The 18,892-nt window shown below is 38.0% G+C and overlaps 1 protein-coding gene across 1 annotated transcript in view; it reads right to left on the reverse strand.

The window, feature by feature from the left end:
* LOC23687433 (zinc finger protein 37 homolog) overlaps positions 1 to 18,583 on the reverse strand; it is a 34,509-nt gene extending 15,926 nt beyond the window's left edge. Inside the window, exons 1-2 of the mRNA XM_021850390.1 lie at positions 18,203 to 18,583; positions 4,416 to 5,612 (exon numbers count right to left, since the gene is read on the reverse strand). Coding sequence (XP_021706082.1) covers positions 4,416 to 5,612; positions 18,203 to 18,442 — 1,437 coding nt within the window. The 5' untranslated portion in view covers positions 18,443 to 18,583. The remainder of the gene's footprint in view (positions 1 to 4,415; positions 5,613 to 18,202) is intronic.
* Between the last annotated feature and the right edge of the window lie 309 nt (positions 18,584 to 18,892).

Genomic DNA, 18,892 nt, shown 5'->3' on the forward strand with positions numbered 1-18,892 from the left:
GAACATACATTAAATGCAATAATTGCGCTCAGAATTGACATTCATAAAAAGTTTCAAAGTGGCAACATGATAAAATATGTCTAAAATTTAAGCTAAGTTCATCTAAAATCTTAACATGAGTATATGAGGCATAAATCAGGTGATGTCCAAAATAGATTATGGTTCTTGTTCAGTTGATATAATTTGACCATCTGATGAAACACACTGGAATGTACCATGCATGCATACTTGCAGGCGTTTTTTCGTGAATCTGGTGATATTTGCTTGCATTAAATGAAACTACTGATTATCACTAATATATATATCCAATAAGCGAAAAAAATGCTTAAGTCACTTCTAAACTCTTAACAGTTTATGTTATGATAGTCTTTTTAACAAACCATTGTATGGATATTGAGATAACGCCCCTGTACAAATTATATTCACATGAGGGTGTTCAAAATGTATATTTGGTGTCCGAAATGTATAACAGACAGGCCACCAAAAAACGCTATTTTGGAAGCTTTTTCTTCCCAGAAACTCAAAATACAATGGGACATTAAGCATATAAGTAACATTACGTAATAAAATATTAGTATCTAATGCAGTTAATCGATCGCCGTTTCCAGATATATCCTTAGCCTGTCCAAAATACATAATTTACCCTACTGCATGCTTGGTTAGTTCGGAATTCTATAACTAGGAGGTGCTAAGGAGCATTGAAATGTCAAAATTTAAATGTGGGTAATGTAGTTTCGATGGATAACTATTGTTTTCGGTAAAGTACGTTAGCTCAACGGCTATATCCTGCATGTTCCACATGGAGCTAGTGGGCTTTTTAAGTTTAAAACTTTAATATACGCCGATGCAGAATCGTAAGAAGGTTGATGTTTTCGGAAAAGTTGTTAGATAAGTAGCCTTTGCGATACATGTCTGATTAGTTTGATTTTTGGCAACTGGGGACATAGTGAGCAAATGTTCGTTGTCGGGGACAATTGAATTTTGTGTTCACGGTCCAAGAAACCTTTAGTATTTGTTTGCTTCACCACATTTTCGTAATGCCAGATTATGGAGAAATCACATATGAACTTGATTTAATTCGATAATGGCGAACGGATGTGCATATTTTCCGATAGCACCATACTTCAAGATTGAGTAAAGAATCGTGAGGCATATGGGTTTTAAATATTTGATGCTCATAAATGCCAAAGTGACATACTCCATACTAATCAGGTATGCTGATCATTGCTCATGCCTTTACTAGGAACTTTACTGAAAATACATCCTGCTATTTGATCTTCATTCTGAAATATATGAATTTTTGATTTTAATGCTCACTAGCTCCTCCTATTGGCAACATTTGGAACCAACTGAAAAAGCATTTTGTAGCCTATGAACAAATGAACAACTTTGCTGCGCCGGAATAAATTAGCTCCCTTTTGAATTCTCTTGTATTTTTCATTAAAACTCAATTACCTTCGCTTTCAAAAACTGCAGAAAAATCGAAAATCCATTTGTGTTCCGCGAAGTTACAGCGATCTTAAGTTGGGGTCAATATGACCTCAAGGCACAGACATAGTACGTTGTGTTTTTTATGAAAATTACTCTAGAAAACTATTTTTCAAGATAATTGAAATAAATCCTTCAGCAAATCAAAAAAAAAAAAACTCCCGGAAACTCACCAACGAGTAAAAAAGTTACAACCCCATCATAGTGTTTTGGGATCATAATGATCCCAAACACATACAAAGGGTTAATATATCTACAAACTTGTTTTATCGAATCTGTGCCTTCATTTTGACTAAGTAACCAATCTTCTAATACGCTTATGGTCTCTTTAACTTGAATGCTAGGGAATAAAAATTTAACATCAAAGAAAACTAAACCTTTATCATCGGCTACTGTAGATTTTCAATTATTTCTGTGCAATGTTTATATTTTTCAACTGATTTACTATGAACCTTTTTTGTCAAATTTTAGAATGTCTGGACCAAATCTTGTGGGCAGGTGAATTCAAGAGCTGAAACAATCTCACGCATTTTATTACCAGGCTTATGAACTTTAGGAAATCCATTAATTGTTGGCAATGGAGGATTGAATTCCTTCAGTGAGTTTACTACATTACCCAAAACCGGTTTTGATTCTTTGGGAGTTTTTTTTAAGCTTCTTGTGTTAATTAAATTTTTCATTATTTCTTTGTATTTTGCTTTACCTAAAACTAGTGGCCATGGCAAACTTCGTCTAGCCATCATGTAGGCTGTTGAAACGCCATGACTCATTAGTCTTATCCCCGATTTCCCGATTGTTCTGGAGACTTTCCTGAACTCTTTCCTTTTGCGAACACGTCGCAACCCTTGTCGAGTGCAACAGTGAAAACCTTACATGAATCCGTTGATTCGTTCTAAAGCCATTTCGTGACATACAAACACCATTCCAGTTTTATTCATATAGATAGATAGATAGATAACTGTGGAATTGCTTTTATCTGCTTCAACCAATCAACACACAGAACATAGACTGAATAGTGTTCAATCGTCATCCGAACAATTTACAGAAGAGCCGTTGATCCTACTTCTCAAAGGACTGACCTACGCAGTATCATCACAAACATTCATAGACATCGATACAACAATCAACACTTATAATGAAAAAAACTTCATGAATACAGGAAATCAGACGATTCCACTCAGTGAAACTGGTAAAAGAAACGAACTTGACTACATATTTGAAAGAGTACAATTGAACGGGTACATGAAACAGATCATATAACAACTCATGGCATGCAAATGTACAGAGTATCAACTAATGCCAAAGTATAGAGTATTAGTATGGCACTTTGTGTCGGAGCTATTGTCGATGGAATCGATAATATTTAAGGCTTTATATACGAATATTGAAAATTGATGACATTTTAGCATTTTGGAAACGCTTACATTATTTTGATCTACGATCACTATTGGACGAAGGTTTGAAGATTTCTTCACTTTTCCTTGGTAGCCTAGTTATAGTGGAACATGAATTCGCTCTCAAATATCTTAACGAAGGGGTATACAATGCCCTATATATTTTACGTAATTCATTCGACGTTGTTCAATTATTCTATGTTGAATACAATGTCTAAACATGAGAATCATTGTAATATAATCTAATCTACGTTCTCTATTAACATTCTCCATTCCAGTTTCAACAGCAATGATTTCAAACAGGAGTTTGGTTGTGATTTCTGTGTGTTTACATGTCCATTATAAAAATTGCCCCAAACCCGAAAATCGACTTTCGATTTTTTTTTTAAATTATAGGTGCATTCAAAATGAATCATTATGCAATCTTTCAACTGCAGTCGATAACTAAGATGCCACTACTTGTTTTAAGAATATGAACGACAAATCTTCAAAGCAGAATGCAGAAATAATCGGATTTTCTTCCAAAAAACTGTTAAAGTTGCCCGTTTTACGATATTTTCTTTTTGCAAAGTGCAGTGAAGTGTTAAAACTCATTTAGGTTTCGCAAGAAATCGTTTAAAAAAAACGCGTTAGAAATCCAAAACCAGCAACAATCGTATCTTTTCGTTCTACGTTCCTTTTTCCTTTTTGCCTACACCAAGTTCAATGCGATTCCACAGTAATGGCCTTCACGATATCCCGATTATATTCGCCAATTATTAATATTTAAAATGCCGGCCTTTCACCAGTTTTCTTCATGTTTCAAAATTGTCAAAATTGACAAAACTCTTCTGCTTTAATCATTCCAGAAACTTTATGAATAGGAACCAACAAAAGATTCCTTCCAAACTTGTGGCACGTGCTCAGTTTGTCTTCTTCTTCTTCTTCTTCTTCTTCTTCTTCTTCTTCTTCTTCTTTGCATTACGTCCTCTGTGGTACAGAGCCTGCTTCTCAGCATAGTGTTCTTATGAGCACTTCCACAGTTATTAACTGAGAGCTTTCTTTGCCAAAGTTGCCATTTTCGCATTCGTATATCGTGTGGCAAGTACGATTATACTCTATGCCCAGGGAAGCCAAGTAAATTTCCATTACGAAAAGATCCTGGACCGACCGGGATTCGAACCCAGACACCTTCAGCATGGCTTTGCTTTGTAGACGCGGACTCTAACCACTCGGCTAAGGAAGGCCCCATAATGCTCAGTTTGTAATGCTGCAGGTCCAGCAGATTGTGTCCGATGACATGAAAGCAGTCTTGTATTACTCTTGTGTCAATGTTATCTACGCCAGCCGTTTTTTTTCGTAGAAAAGCAAATATGTCTTAGGTCTTCCAACGTTTTTGGATGGAAACTTTTTAATGTACAATTACTATCAATCGCCTGTTTTACTTTTTCGTCAAGTTCATCATCTAACTCAAAAGATTGATGAAACTTTGTCCACAATTAAATTATTATGCTATTACTTCTCTTGATTAGTGAGAGGGCGTCTAATACCAACCTGATGATTTTTCTCCTCCGTATGCATATACTTCAAGTGATTGATCATGCTGTACTTCTGGGTGAACATCTTGTTGCAAATCTTACACGGGAACCCGGAGCTTCCGTGCTCCTTCATCTCGTGCTTGTTCAAATCCACCGTGGTCGAAAACTTGTCCCCACACAGAGAGCATTGGAAGTTTTTCCGCTTGTAGAGCCGCCTCTGGTGACCGACCACTCCCTTCCTGTCTTCGAACCGCCGGAAGCATACCTGGCACTGTTCCGGTTTGTCCGCCGCCTCCATATCCGCCTCCTGCTTGTCCAGCAGGTGAGCCGTGTGCGAATGGCCAATCAGATCCTCCTCGGTTGGAAACGATAGGCCACACTTCATGGCACAGCACAGCCAACCGAACTCTTTCATTTTACCTTCGCTTATCCGGGCTAGCATGGCAATCGGGGCACCTTCCGTGTGGATTCGAATGTGCTTCCGCCGTTTATCGGCGGCTTTGAATCGGAAATTACACTTGTTGCATTCCCAAATGTTCTTCAACATCCGGACACGGTCCAGGTGAAGCTTCAAGCTCCGTGGCGAGTCGTACCTGCGGAGACATCCGTTGCAGGGAATTTTCGGGCTCGGTTTCATCAGATTCTCGTTCTTCCAAATGTGATTCTTTAGACGATGATCTTCCAGATCTTCGGCCGAACTGAATACCTGTAGGCAACCGCAGCAAATGTGATCACCTTCCTGGATGGTAATGGTCGTAAATAATTCCTGTTCCTCTTCGTTAAGTTCCAGATCTTGTTCGGATTGTTCAAGTTTATTTTTAGGCGCCGTATTGGACCGCCTTTTCTGCGGAGTTGGTTTCGACTTCAGTCCCAGCTTCTTTCGTTTGGACGTCCGTTTCACTTCCTCGCCACTTTCCTTCCAATCGCTGTCCGTTTCGTTGTCCTGTTCCTCATTATCTTCATCGCTTTTGTTCGAAACTTCTTCGTGGTCCGGTTCAATATCGACCTCTGGCTCGAACTTCAGTCCCGAAATGTCATTCGCAGAGATGTCATTCACAGAGGTGTCCGCTTCTTGGGAATCGTCTGCCGCTTCCACTTTGCAGCGCATTTTACTATCGCTATTGCGAACCGTCGTCGTGAATGCGAGCAACAGTTTCACGGTTTCGAAACATTCCGTGCAAATTTCTCCGGGCAGGGAGTCGTTCTCGGTGATCTGTTGGTGAGATATTCAAAAAAAAAACGAAATCGTAAGAAATTTTCAACTTTTTCAGAAATTTTCCAAGGCAGTTCCCAAAGAATTTATCGAGTTTTTTTTTCTGATATGGCTCCGGAACATCCGGAAATTATCGCTAAAACAAATTCTGTAGTGATCTCTGCTAAAACTCTTTCAAGGCTCTCTCAAATCTTGCTGAAATTTGTGGAGGCATTCCTTGATAAATATTGAACAGAATCTTTGTTGTGGAGTACTATCGCATCCCTTATCCCCTTCTTACTACAGCCCTGGATCACAGTAACCAACTGCGACCACACAAGGTCATATGAATAAAACCAAGCAATTGCTCATGCTCAACCCGATCTGATCAAAGTAAAGTCACTGAGCATTTACTCAAAACCGTATGAATAAAACGATACTTTGCTCAGAGTAAGTTCGAATTGCGAACTTAGCTTTTACTCTGTCAAAAATGTTGCTATCAATGTTTTACGGGAAGTAGAATGCTAGCGGCGCAAATACCTAGGTAGTACCTAGTGCTTTTGCGGATTTTTGAAGTTTCCTGCCCGGCGAAACTTAACCGGGCAGAAACTAAAATTATACTGTGCCACCTGCAAGGACTGGAAATCTTAAATGAAGAACATCCAAGTGCTTCTGCAGTGCACAACCGTGGTGGTAACTGGTTCGCGCCTAACGGTAAGTGTTGTGCACTTGTGTTATCCTGAAATTTAACTATTTACATCCCTCCCAATTAGCTCTCAACGGTGGTTACTTAGCTACCGGAATTCAGCAGGATCCGTGCTAAAGGATGAACATATGCGTACCAAACGACTTTACCGATCGGAGTTCCTGCGGGTCTAATACCAGCGTTCAAACCCAACAGCACCGTCAGAACTCAAATCGGCAGCAACTCAAGGAAGTGAAATGTCTATCAGTAGAATAGACCCAGCGCACACTCAACAGGAAGCTACTATTCTCCCAATGAACGGATCGAACTGGCGATAACTCTAGTGGTCAATTCGGCTACCATCAATGGATCCTACATGCCACAGGCGACCGGTTTGAAAATCAGTAAAGGAGGAACGGGACAAGGCAAAGACATCGCAGTGAACTGCTCCAGTATGATTAGCGAACATACTACGAAACAGTGGCACAAACGGACAGGACAGGCTTTTGGTTGAAATATGCCACGACCAATTCGGGATGTTTAATGTATTGAAATAAATCATAGTACCAAACTCAAATAGACGTTATTTTTTTTATTTTTTAATGATTGATTGATTATTGATTATTCTTGGCATTATTGGTTTGCTTCGCCAGGGATTTTTTTTTTATTTTAAAAAGCTACAGCGCTCATATTTGGCCACAATATGCGTAATGTTTAGGTGTTTCTTTTTGCAAAGTTTCAGATAATTCAGCTAAAACAAACCTACCAAAGTGAATCATGGAAGCCCAAATAATGATTTAAACCTAGTTATCTCAAAATAAATTTAATCATGTATTCTTTGAAGAAATCATCTAAGATTCTTTAAGACGTTTCTTTAAAAATTTCCAACCCGCTTTCAAAAACTTTGGAGGGAAATTTCTAAGAAAGTACGTCTAGGAACTATCCAAGGAATCCCCAATAAACACTCCAATATCTTTCTTAATTCCTACAGGAATTCTTTCAAAGATTCTTCTATAAGCTGCTTCAAGAACCTTTAGAAAAGTTAAATAACTCATCTGAATATGAATATAAAATTTCACTTATCACAGCTCGAAGATTTTTAGCATAGCATAGCATAGCATAGACTGACTGTACATGTCAATGGTTGCTATTCCGTGATTGATCCGAACCGGTAAGAATTGCACTTCGATCCAAATGAATAAGGGATGGGATTTTCCGCATATTCTCGAAGTGTAATTTTAGCAGCTCTCATATTATTGATCAATAACGGCGCCGGCCAAGTCCTTACAGTCAGTTGGGAAGGGTAAGGAACGTTATTGTGTAATGATCGTTGCTTCTAAAGACCGAGAATACCTCTGCATCTCCACAATCATCACGGGACAGGTTGATTAGTGAGGAAGGAAAAAGATCTGGGTGTCACCTTTGGTCGGTGATGCGATCCATGGATTAGGAGGGAAAATACGAAACTTAAAACTAGTGTTGCATTTTTGTATCGCAGTAAAAATATATTGAGAGAAATTATGAAAAAAGTCGACATTCATAATATCGAACTATTCAGAGGTTGTTTGCGTATTTTAAAAGTGTATGTAACAGAAATAAGAGTATTGTCGACACATGTAATGACGAACCATTCAAAGTATGTTTGAAAATTAAAATAAAATTAAAAAAAAAAGTTACGTTGTAACAAAAAAATGTCTTACGTCGACATTCATAATGTCGAACTATTCAAAGGTTATTTTGATCAATGACGAAAACATAATGGTATATTAAGTTTGAATGAAACGCGAAAGAGTCGACACTTGTAGTAACGAACCATTCATAGCTTGTTTGAAAATAAAATAAAAGCTACTTATAGCAACGATAAAAATGAATTATCATAAGCATAAAACGATCTCACCAGTACTTCGTCCTCGGCTGAACACGAAGCTTTTCGCACTTGATCAACACGAACCGAACACGATTGGTCTTGACTCCGTTGCGCGTCCCACCGGAACATGCAACCGAATCAAAAGACCACGCACTATTGTCGTTTTGTTTTGTCCGCACTCGAATGACGCGAACCGAACACGCTTTGTTTTGATTCCGTCGCGCGTTCCATCGGAACACGCAACCAAATCAAAAGACCACGCAATCTGCTCTGGCCTCTGCAAAGCACTCTTATCACAGCTCGAAGATTTTTAAAGGATTAATTCGAAAATTCATGCAGCGATTACTTAAAAAAATAGGAATTCTTCAGTAAATTTAAGCATTGATGTTTCTAGATATTCTCCACAGCAGAATATTTTTTTTACATATCACAAGAATTCTTTTATAGCTACCTTTAGAAATTCATCGAAAGGTTTTTTCAAAAGCTCGTTTGAGGTGATAACCAAAGTTTTCATTTTCTTCTAATATTCATTCTTGATATGCCTGAATTCCTCACATGATTGCACCAGAAACTTATTTTCTCTAGTGTTAGTTCAGGATTTTTTAAAGCATCCTTATAGATTCTTCCAGGGTTGTCCCATTAAGTTCTGCTAACTAAAATTTAAAACAAATTTCAAGTTTAACAACTACCGAAAAGCTAAACATTACATATAATTTGCAATTGGATTAGATGGACAAATTGATGTGAAGATTTGCGAAAAAGTTACACGTCTTCTCAGTGAGAATCGAACTCACGACTCCCCGATCTCTAGTTGGGGCGCGTTAACCACTACGCCATGAGAGGACTCATGAACGCAGAAGTTAACCTGAATTCGATTTCAGCTCAATAATCACGTGGTCCTCTTTCGCAAAGTGCACCTCTTTCGGAAGAATTAGATGCCCATCCAAACACAACGCTTTCTATATATATCCAATGCCTAGCCCGAGAGCGCATTGTTTTTTAGATATAGGAATAGCACACTACACTAGCCAGCAACTGCGCTGGCTGAGGTTTCTATTGTGTGGGCTTCCAATGGGTCGCGACGTTCTCAAACGACCGGTTACGGAACATGAGTCCGTTGCTCGATAAATACTTGTTTTAATTATGAATCGTGGTTTACGGCCAACCAGCCGAGTGGAAGTTTAACAACTACCGAAAAGCTAAACATTACATATAATTTGCAATTGGATTAGATGGACAAATTGATGTGAAGATTTGCGAAAAAGTTACACGTCTTCTCAGTGAGAATCGAACTCACGACTCCCCGATCTCTAGTTGGGGCGCGTTAACCACTACGCCATGAGAGGACTCATGAACGCAGAAGTTAACCTGAATTCGATTTCAGCTCAATAATCACGTGGTCCTCTTTCGCAAAGTGCACCTCTTTCGGAAGAATTAGATGCCCATCCAAACACAACGCTTTCTATATATATCCAATGCCTAGCCCGAGAGCGCATTGTTTTTTAGATATAGGAATAGCACACTACACTAGCCAGCAACTGCGCTGGCTGAGGTTTCTATTGTGTGGGCTACCAATGGGTCGCGACGTTCTCAAACGACCGGTTACGGAACATGAGTCCGTTGCTCGATAAATACTTGTTTTAATTATGAATCGTGGTTTACGGCCAACCAGCCGAGTGGAAGTTTAACAACTACCGAAAAGCTAAACATTACATATAATTTGCAATTGGATTAGATGGACAAATTGATGTGAAGATTTGCGAAAAAGTTACACGTCTTCTCAGTGAGAATCGAACTCACGACTCCCCGATCTCTAGTTGGGGCGCGTTAACCACTACGCCATGAGAGGACTCATGAACGCAGAAGTTAACCTGAATTCGATTTCAGCTCAATAATCACGTGGTCCTCTTTCGCAAAGTGCACCTCTTTCGGAAGAATTAGATGCCCATCCAAACACAACGCTTTCTATATATATCCAATGCCTAGCCCGAGAGCGCATTGTTTTTTAGATATAGGAATAGCACACTACACTAGCCAGCAACTGCGCTGGCTGAGGTTTCTATTGTGTGGGCTTCCAATGGGTCGCGACGTTCTCAACCTCAGCCAGCGCAGTTGCTGGCTAGTGTAGTGTGCTATTCCTATATCTAAAAAACAATGCGCTCTCGGGCTAGGCATTGGATATATATAGAAAGCGTTGTGTTTGGATGGGCATCTAATTCTTCCGAAAGAGGTGCACTTTGCGAAAGAGGACCACGTGATTATTGAGCTGAAATCGAATTCAGGTTAACTTCTGCGTTCATGAGTCCTCTCATGGCGTAGTGGTTAACGCGCCCCAACTAGAGATCGGGGAGTCGTGAGTTCGATTCTCACTGAGAAGACGTGTAACTTTTTCGCAAATCTTCACATCAATTTGTCCATCTAATCCAATTGCAAATTATATGTAATGTTTAGCTTTTCGGTAGTTGTTAAACTTCCACTCGGCTGGTTGGCCGTAAACCACGATTCATAATTAAAACAAGTAAATTTCAAGTATTTATACTGCAATTATTTCTGAATACACCAAACGCATAACTTCAAGAACTCCTTCAAGATTTTCTAAATAATCACTCAAACAATTTAATTGGGAATCCAGAAAATCAGTAGAATGTTAAAAAATGATTTGAAGGAACCTGCTTGAGACTCTATTGAATTTCTGTAAAATTTCTTGAGGATACTCATAGAGGAATTCAAGAGGCACATCTGAAATTCCAGTTTTCTAGTAGGTTTCTGTTCAGTATTGGAAGTGTACTTTGCGGTTTATCTGAACGATTATTTGAGGGAATCCCTGCATTTATTTCAATACAAATCTTCTGAAAATTCAATAAAAAGACCCCTTGCATGAAAACAAACTGTTTCGGATTGATCTAAACTCTTGTTTCAACTGAGATGTATTAAAGTGAGCGTTCAATTGACTTTTATCGTCGAAACACTTCGGTCAATTTAATTTCTTTTAATTCAGATGCTTTCAACTAAATCGCTCAACTCAGTTGTCCTGTGTGAACTTAGCATGAGGAGCTGACCATTAAGATGAAGATAAATTGAAGCAAAACCTCATATTTTCAAAAGCACAAATCTACAGAACCAGACAACGGTTTGTGCTGAAAACAAAATCCATTGATCACACGCTGATTGTAGGCAATCGATCAAGTTCTCTAGATTAAATCAAATTTTGTGCTTTTGAAAATTTGAGGTTTGGCTTCGATGCATCTTCATCTTAATAATGCAAGACAATTTTGACGATTCATTAAACCCCATATGGTAAGTATATTTGTATGAAAATAAAAAAAATAATGTGTAGGTATTGCGCGTAAGAAATCTTAAACCTCCCTCCCCCATCAATGCTTACGTAATTAATGAACGACACCTAAGGGGTTGTCCATAAACCAGGTGGTTATATATAGAAGGAGGGGGGATCTTTGCCAAATACCATTGTCCATACAAATTTTAAAATGTATGTATGGAAGAAAGACCACGAGTGGTACACGCAAACAAATTTTGTTGTATAATCTACCGAATCCATGGTAGAATTAAGAACTGCACTGCAGGTGAAGATGAATCGAAGCCAAACATCAAATTTTCAAGAGCACGGATCTGGAGAACCAAATATCCGTTTAAGCTGAAAACTTAATCTATTAGTCAGCACAAACGAGTGACCAATCGATTAAGTTTTCAGCTTAAACGACTATTCGGTTCTCCAGATCCGTGCTCTTGAAAATTTGAGGTCTGGCTTCGATTCATCTTCACCTTAAGAAATTTGGAAATGGGCGCGTCCGTGTATTTAAAAGTACGTGACGCAAAAATGACTATTTTCAACACATCTTCACCTCCACCGTATATAACAATTCGCAGAAATTACTGTTTTCGACACTCCCCCACCCATTCCGCCTAAATTTGTGAAATTATTTTGGATGTGGTTCAGTTTCCGAGTACATCCGTCGTCTTTACAGTTTTTAATCAAATGTTCACGCATGAAGTTTTCAAATGAGCATGGTCAGTAGGTGACTCAGGATTTTCTGAGCATCTACTCAGCTTTTACCGCTTTATTCATACGAATTCGGATGTTCGAAAAGTAAATGCTCAAGTACTCAGTTTTATCATATCAACTTGAGTAAATGCTTAAGAAAATTATCTGACAGATGGATATGAGTAAAGTAAAAGCTTTTGCTCGGTTTATTCATACGACCTTTACCTTTAGGTTTACTGCAGATCAGCTAGACAGGCAGGCTATGGATAGCAGATGATGGTAAACAAGCATTCGTGGCTACCTGCTTTGCTGGATGATCACTAGCCTGGGACACGGTTATATGAAAAGTTTAGATTCTCGCTCCAGTCCACTTTTTGGATTGCATCTAGGTCCCATAACAACTGTGCAAAATTTCAGGTCGATCGGAGAAAGTATATTTTAGCGCCAGCCGTTCAAAATTTGTATGGGATTTACTATGGGAAAACTTACTTTTGCCAGAGGTCAAAAACACAAACTATACTATACCATGGAAGAATAAGGCCACAAGATAAAACTAGTTTAGAATGTTCAATTTCTCATGCTCACTAGCGCCACCTAGCGGACAAATTTAGAAACAAATTGTTTACCTTTCGGATGTCCTTTATTTCCTGAACAACTTTGCCGAAGTTTACGCCACCTAGCAGCAAAATTGCGAACCAAACTATTTGCTTTCCAGATGTCCTTGTTCTGCTGAACAGCTTTGCTAACAACCTCACCACTATTGATCATCAACATCTAGCGATATAGCATAATGAATGTTACTGTTTTGAGGTGGTTCTAAACTTTTCAGGGTGATTCAATATTCAGCTGAGTGTTTCAATGTTTCTTCAAACGAGTTCGTATTTATAACGTGTGGGTAGTGTATCTCTGAAAGAACTTGAGGACTGTTGAGGAAGTTTTAGAAGATTTCCTGGATAAATTGCTAAGTTAATTAAAAACGAATGAACCGAATCCCGGGATAATATTCCGCTGGATTTTCTAAAAGAATTTCCCGAAAAACATTGGACAGAATCTCTAAACAAAGTGAGATTGATCGGGGGAATTATTGGAAAAACCGCTGTACCATTAGCTGATGTGAAAACTTAAACTTATAAAGATTTCATGGGAATTGTTTGAGAAACTTGCTTGCAAAATTGCAGCTATACTTGGTGAAATGCTGAAGTAATAACAGAAAAAAAATCATCAAGGTATTTTGGATTTCTGGGAGAAAACAGGCGAAAGACAGAGTTGCAGTATTTTTGTTTAACTAAGGTACCGCGGGGCAAGTGGGTAAATGGGGTAAGTGAAAATATTCGGTATATTTTACTGAATATGTGAATAAACGTGTTAAATTCATGTGTAAACCTTTGAGGCTATTGAGAACATTACGATAGGTAAGAGATTTCTGAGATTTTCAGCCATTATTGCATAATAGTGCGAAAAATTGTTAAGCTGTCAACTATCACCCCGTAACAAGTTGGAGGAGTGCAATCTTATTTTTATATATTCAGCGGAAAAAAGTTGTGGAAAATTCTTTTCTGTACGACTTTTAAGTTGTCCCCTATGACAGTTTTAAACTGCAATAAAACAAGTTTTAGAATTATTTCGACATAGACCTAAAAATAACTAAATTGAAACATCGTCAATTTTCTAATCATGTGAGCCAAGTGAAAAGTTTCTCATTAGCGATTGAATTTGTGTTTTTTCTTTAGGTAGCTATAAGTATACAAGGTTCGAAATTATCATAAAACAACAGAACGTGCTGATAATTCTAGAAACACTATACTCAAAGCGTAATCATGGAACTTCTCACGCAATCAATTTTTTTATTGTGGTCTTGAATAATATAGCTTATTTGGAACAACTTTTGTTCAAGCACTTTTTTTTAGAAAAGCCATTTTGATAGCTAAATTTTCAAACAAAGCTGTGGGAAAGAAAGGGTTAAAAACAAATACCGAGCGGTGGAAATTCTACAAAGCAGAAATGCAATTGCTGCCCCATGATGTAAGAACTAATATTGGAAATGTTGCAGTTATAATGTTGTCGAATCATTTCAACAAACATAACTAAACAGAAGAAAATTCAAGTAACGAGAATAAAATTTTCTTTGTTTACATGTTACGTATGTTATTGTTCATTGGGACGCCTTAACAAATGTTAAAGGCAAAAGAAATCGTGAATATAACTGTTAGTTCTCGAATTCATTGTTCAAAACGAATGTTTCAAACAAATGTTAAAGGCAATAGAAATCGTGAATATAACTGTTAGTTCTCGAATTCGTTGTTCAAAACGATAAACTTTTCACTTGCCCCACTTGTGGAGGACTTGTAAAGAGACGTTTTTCAAAAACTTTTTCTGCATTTTTTTTCTTCAATTTTATACAAAAACCAATTTTAGTATACTGCTTATATTTGGTGGGAGTCATGCTAAAAAATATACACGACCTCATTTGTTTTAATTTAAAGTATCTAGAATTTGAAGAATCCCAACTATGCGAAATCCATTACCCACTTGCCCCACGGTACCTTATCTTTAATTTCAAAAATTCTAGAATTAACTTTTGTGGATTAAACTCCGTAGAAATCTATGTAATCCAAGAGCAACCACTGGAGCATTCGTTTGAAGGATTAAGGGGGAAAATTTGTGGACGAAATTCTAGGAGTTTTTGAAAAATAAAATTCAAAGGGATGGTACACAAATTATGTCACGCTAAATTTCAACTTTTTCGACCCCCCTCCCCCCCTTTGTCACACTTTTTGTATGAGTCCTCCGAAAATTTTCTAAGGCTTGTCACGCTTGACTCAACCCCCTCCCTCCCCTTGGAGCGTGACGTAATTTGTGCATGACCCCAAAGTGATACCTGCGCGAATTACTGGAGGTAGTAGTTTTGGACTTCTCAAGGATTGACTGAAGCAAATTCTGGAAAAATATTTCTAAACATCCTTTGAAAAGACGCTGGAAGAATTTCTGGGTGAATTGGCAGAGAAATCTCTAGAAAAATTTCTGAAGAGATCCCGAAGGAGACCGTGAAAGTATTTTAGATGAAATCACTATGATAATCCCTGAAGATTTTCGTCGAAGAATCTGAGAAAAAAAGCTTGAAGAACCTATTGAATCCGTAATAATAGTCTCTGGAGCCAGTAGAATTTTGCATCAGGATTCATTACAAGCAGAAAGAGGCTTTAAAGATCATTTTGGTTTTAAAAGAGGCTTCAGATCAGAGCTGTTAAATGTCATGAATTTCGCGTGACATTGACAGTTGAATATTGCTAATATCATCGATCCCCGTGGAAAAAGTGTTTCGCATTGGAGGATGGATTCTAATTTTTCCAAAATTTTGACTTTTAACAGCACTGCTTCAGATACCTTCCATTAAAAATAGAGGCTTTTAGGGACTTGCAATAAAGTAGAGACCAAGTCTTTAAAAAGACATATGCTACCAGCCCTGTACTGCCCCTATTCGCATAACCAGTGGCGCGGGAAGTGGGTAGGACAGGTAGGACATGTACTACGCACAAAAACACCTGGGTAGGACAGTCAATGGGTTGTCCTACCCGCGATTCAACAAAAAAAACAAGACCAGCAAATAGCTTGACAAATAAATTAAACTATATATCATCTGTTCAAACTCGATCTATGTCGAATTATCAGAAGATTAGCAGAACTCACACAGCACACTCTCTAGAAGTTCTTGGTTGATACAGAATCGCCGTGGGAAATGATTGAAACAGTTCGTAGTTATTTCTTGAAAAATAATTTGATCATGTTTCAAGTTTCTACGAGACAAAAGATTTTTCAAGCATCTTCAGGTTCTCCTGAAAACTTCTGCGATAGGCCGGGTCACTCGACGCAAAGAAAAAAACTACATAAATTCACAACATTTTTGCCATTTAACCTATCTAGAAATAGACGAGGAAAGTAGAATAATCTCACTGGTTGTAAAGGCAAGCAATTTGGTCTATTTTTGTCGAAATTGTTCAATAAAATTGATCAAAAAATAATAAAAATATATAAAGGATATCCACATTTTTTAATAAGAATGATAACAAAAGTTGATTCAATGAATGATCCTAAACAGACAGGTAGTAGGTTTCTTGTCAGAGGCTTTTCATGAAAGTCTCTGAAAGTCTCTATGTTTAATGGAAGGTTTCTTAAGTATCTATTTTAACCAAAATGATCTCTAAAGTCTCTTGTTTCCTTATTCAGCTCGCATTGTAGCCCATGACTAAATTGTACAGGCTCCAAAGAAACCTTCAGAGACTAAAATAGGTTCAGCAGGCTCTTCAAAAGTTTTACCTCAGATTCTCGGAGGAAAAGGTTCAAAAATTATCATACTAATATTTTTAAAATACTTCCAGGGATCGCTTTATTCTTCCAAAAATTTCTAAACCAATTCTTCCAGCAGTTTTTTAAAGGATGCTTAAAAGAATTTCTTCAGAATTTGCTCCAGGACATTCTCGAGAACTTCAAAGCTGTTTCCTCAGGTAATACTTTGATTTTTTTTTTTCACAACTATCCCAGAATTTCCATCAGATATTTTTGCACTAATCCTTCAACCAAATTCTTCAGTTGTTATTCTAGGAGATCTTCCGAAGATTTCAACAGATTTTTTTTTTCGAGGAAACCCACAAAGGTTTATTCCAGAGTGTTTGAAAAAATGGCTCTAGGTTTGTTTTCAAGAAACCCTGCAAAAATTCCTTCGTCTGTTCATGCGGATTCCTTCAAATCCAAAATTTCTTCAAACAAATCTATTCTCTCTCCAGCATTTTATATAAATATTACTTCTGCAGTATTACCGAACATGTTTCAACAAGTTTCTCAAAAAATTCTATACAATCTTCAAAACTTTATCGTGCTTATTCTGCGTGGCGTATAAGGTGAGACGAGGCAAGTGAGGTGACCATTGTCGACTCGCTCCCATTTGGTTAACATTAGTCGTCTCACGTCACTCGCGGTGAGAGCAACTCGTCTCGACTCACACGCCGCGCAGAATAAGCACATATATGAATTTTCCAATATTTTTCGAAAAATTCTTAAGAAAATCGTGCGAAATACTATCCCAAGATTTGCATGATTTTTTTCGATTATCTTTTGCAAATTATCTGGGGAATTTTTCGAAACTTCCTCAAGAATCCAGGAGTTATTTCAGATATCCTTGAACACAAGTTTTATCAGAGGTTAGTCTATGATTTTTCATAGAAATATCTCACGGATTTATTTTTCGGAAAATTTCCTTGACTTTTTCCCTGGAGACATTTCTGGAAGAATTCCTGAAGAAAAACAGTCAAGACAGTCAAGACTTAACAGTCTTAAGCAAATTCTGAAGGAATCTTTAGAGAACACCCTAGTTGAAATATTATATAAAGCTTGAAAGACAATTTTAAACGAAATTCCTAGAAACTTCTGTAATTTTAGAAGACATTTTCACCGCTAATTTTGTAGGTTGTCCCAGAGAAATCGATGGATGAATCACTGAATTAAATCTTGGAGGAGTAAGGACTTTTTTTTTAATCTCAAAGAATTTTTGGAAGAATTTAGATGGTTTCTGAAATAGTCTTTGGAGAAATTCCATTTAGGTAGTTCTCTTTAGAAAAATCCAAAATGAATTCTTGAGGTATCATAAACAAAATTAAGGGGTTTTGAGAAAATCTTTTTTAATTTCTTCAGATATTTTTCAATATATGCAAATTGCAGGGAAGTTAAAAAACCAAGCCAGTTTTCTAAGAATTATATTATTTTTACTGTTGAACGAAAAATCGTTAGAATGCTTGAACAAAGTAGAATTTCCAAAATGCCACTTACTATCCCGTTTAAGCCCCTCAAATATAGTTAGTTTCAATTTCCAGTTTATAGGGTTACATTTTTCTTGGCTTTACTGTCCACAAAATATTTGCCAACGTTTGTCCTACCCATGGTTTCGAACGTGGACGCGCCTCTGCGCATAACTGTTCCGTTTGTATAGGAATTCCCGAGAAACATGGGACAATTATGAGAAACTGGTAGTGTAGAAACTCTGGAAAATAATTATATCTGCTCACCTCAACGCCGGTGCAATCCGTGATGATACTGGCTACCGAAGCACTTCCCAGCTTGGAGAAGAGCGAAACCGACTTCTGGCGCTTGGTCCGTTTGGCGGCCATACACGTTCGGCAAACGTCCGTCTTGTTGACCACAGGCTTCGTCTCGGGTTCGGTCTCGGTCACGGGTTCGGGCTCGGGCTCGACCTTGGCCCGCTTCTTGGCAGGCAGCGGCTGTTTGCGTTTTCTATGTTTCACCATTTTACCAGGGGATTTCCGCTTAGATTTCACCGTTTTCCTCGCACAAAACCCACAAAACTTCGTAATTATTAATAAACAAGAGTGTTGTTTTCTCTCGACGCCTCGACGTTTTGTTGACTTTTGACGCTTCCCGGTCGCGGTTTTTTTTAGCAGAAGTGTAAACCGGGCTGAAACTGTCATCCGCGCATCGAAACCGGGTCATCCAAAAACTACGGAATTTAAAGCACAATGGACCGATGCACGAGTTCACTATTTTACGTTTGAGCGGTGCCGTGTTATTTACGTGGCCATGGAAACGAGTGAATTCGGCACCGCTCAAACGTCAAATTAGTGAACTCGTGCATTGGTCCATGGACCGATGCATGAGTTCACTATTTGACGTTTGAGCGGTGCCGTGTTATTTACGTGACCATGGCAACTAGTGAACTTGGCACCGCTCAAACGTCAAAT

The sequence above is a fragment of the Aedes aegypti genome, chromosome 3 (assembly GCF_002204515.2).
Source record: "Aedes aegypti strain LVP_AGWG chromosome 3, AaegL5.0 Primary Assembly, whole genome shotgun sequence".
Classification (NCBI taxonomy): Eukaryota; Metazoa; Arthropoda; class Insecta; order Diptera; family Culicidae; genus Aedes; species Aedes aegypti.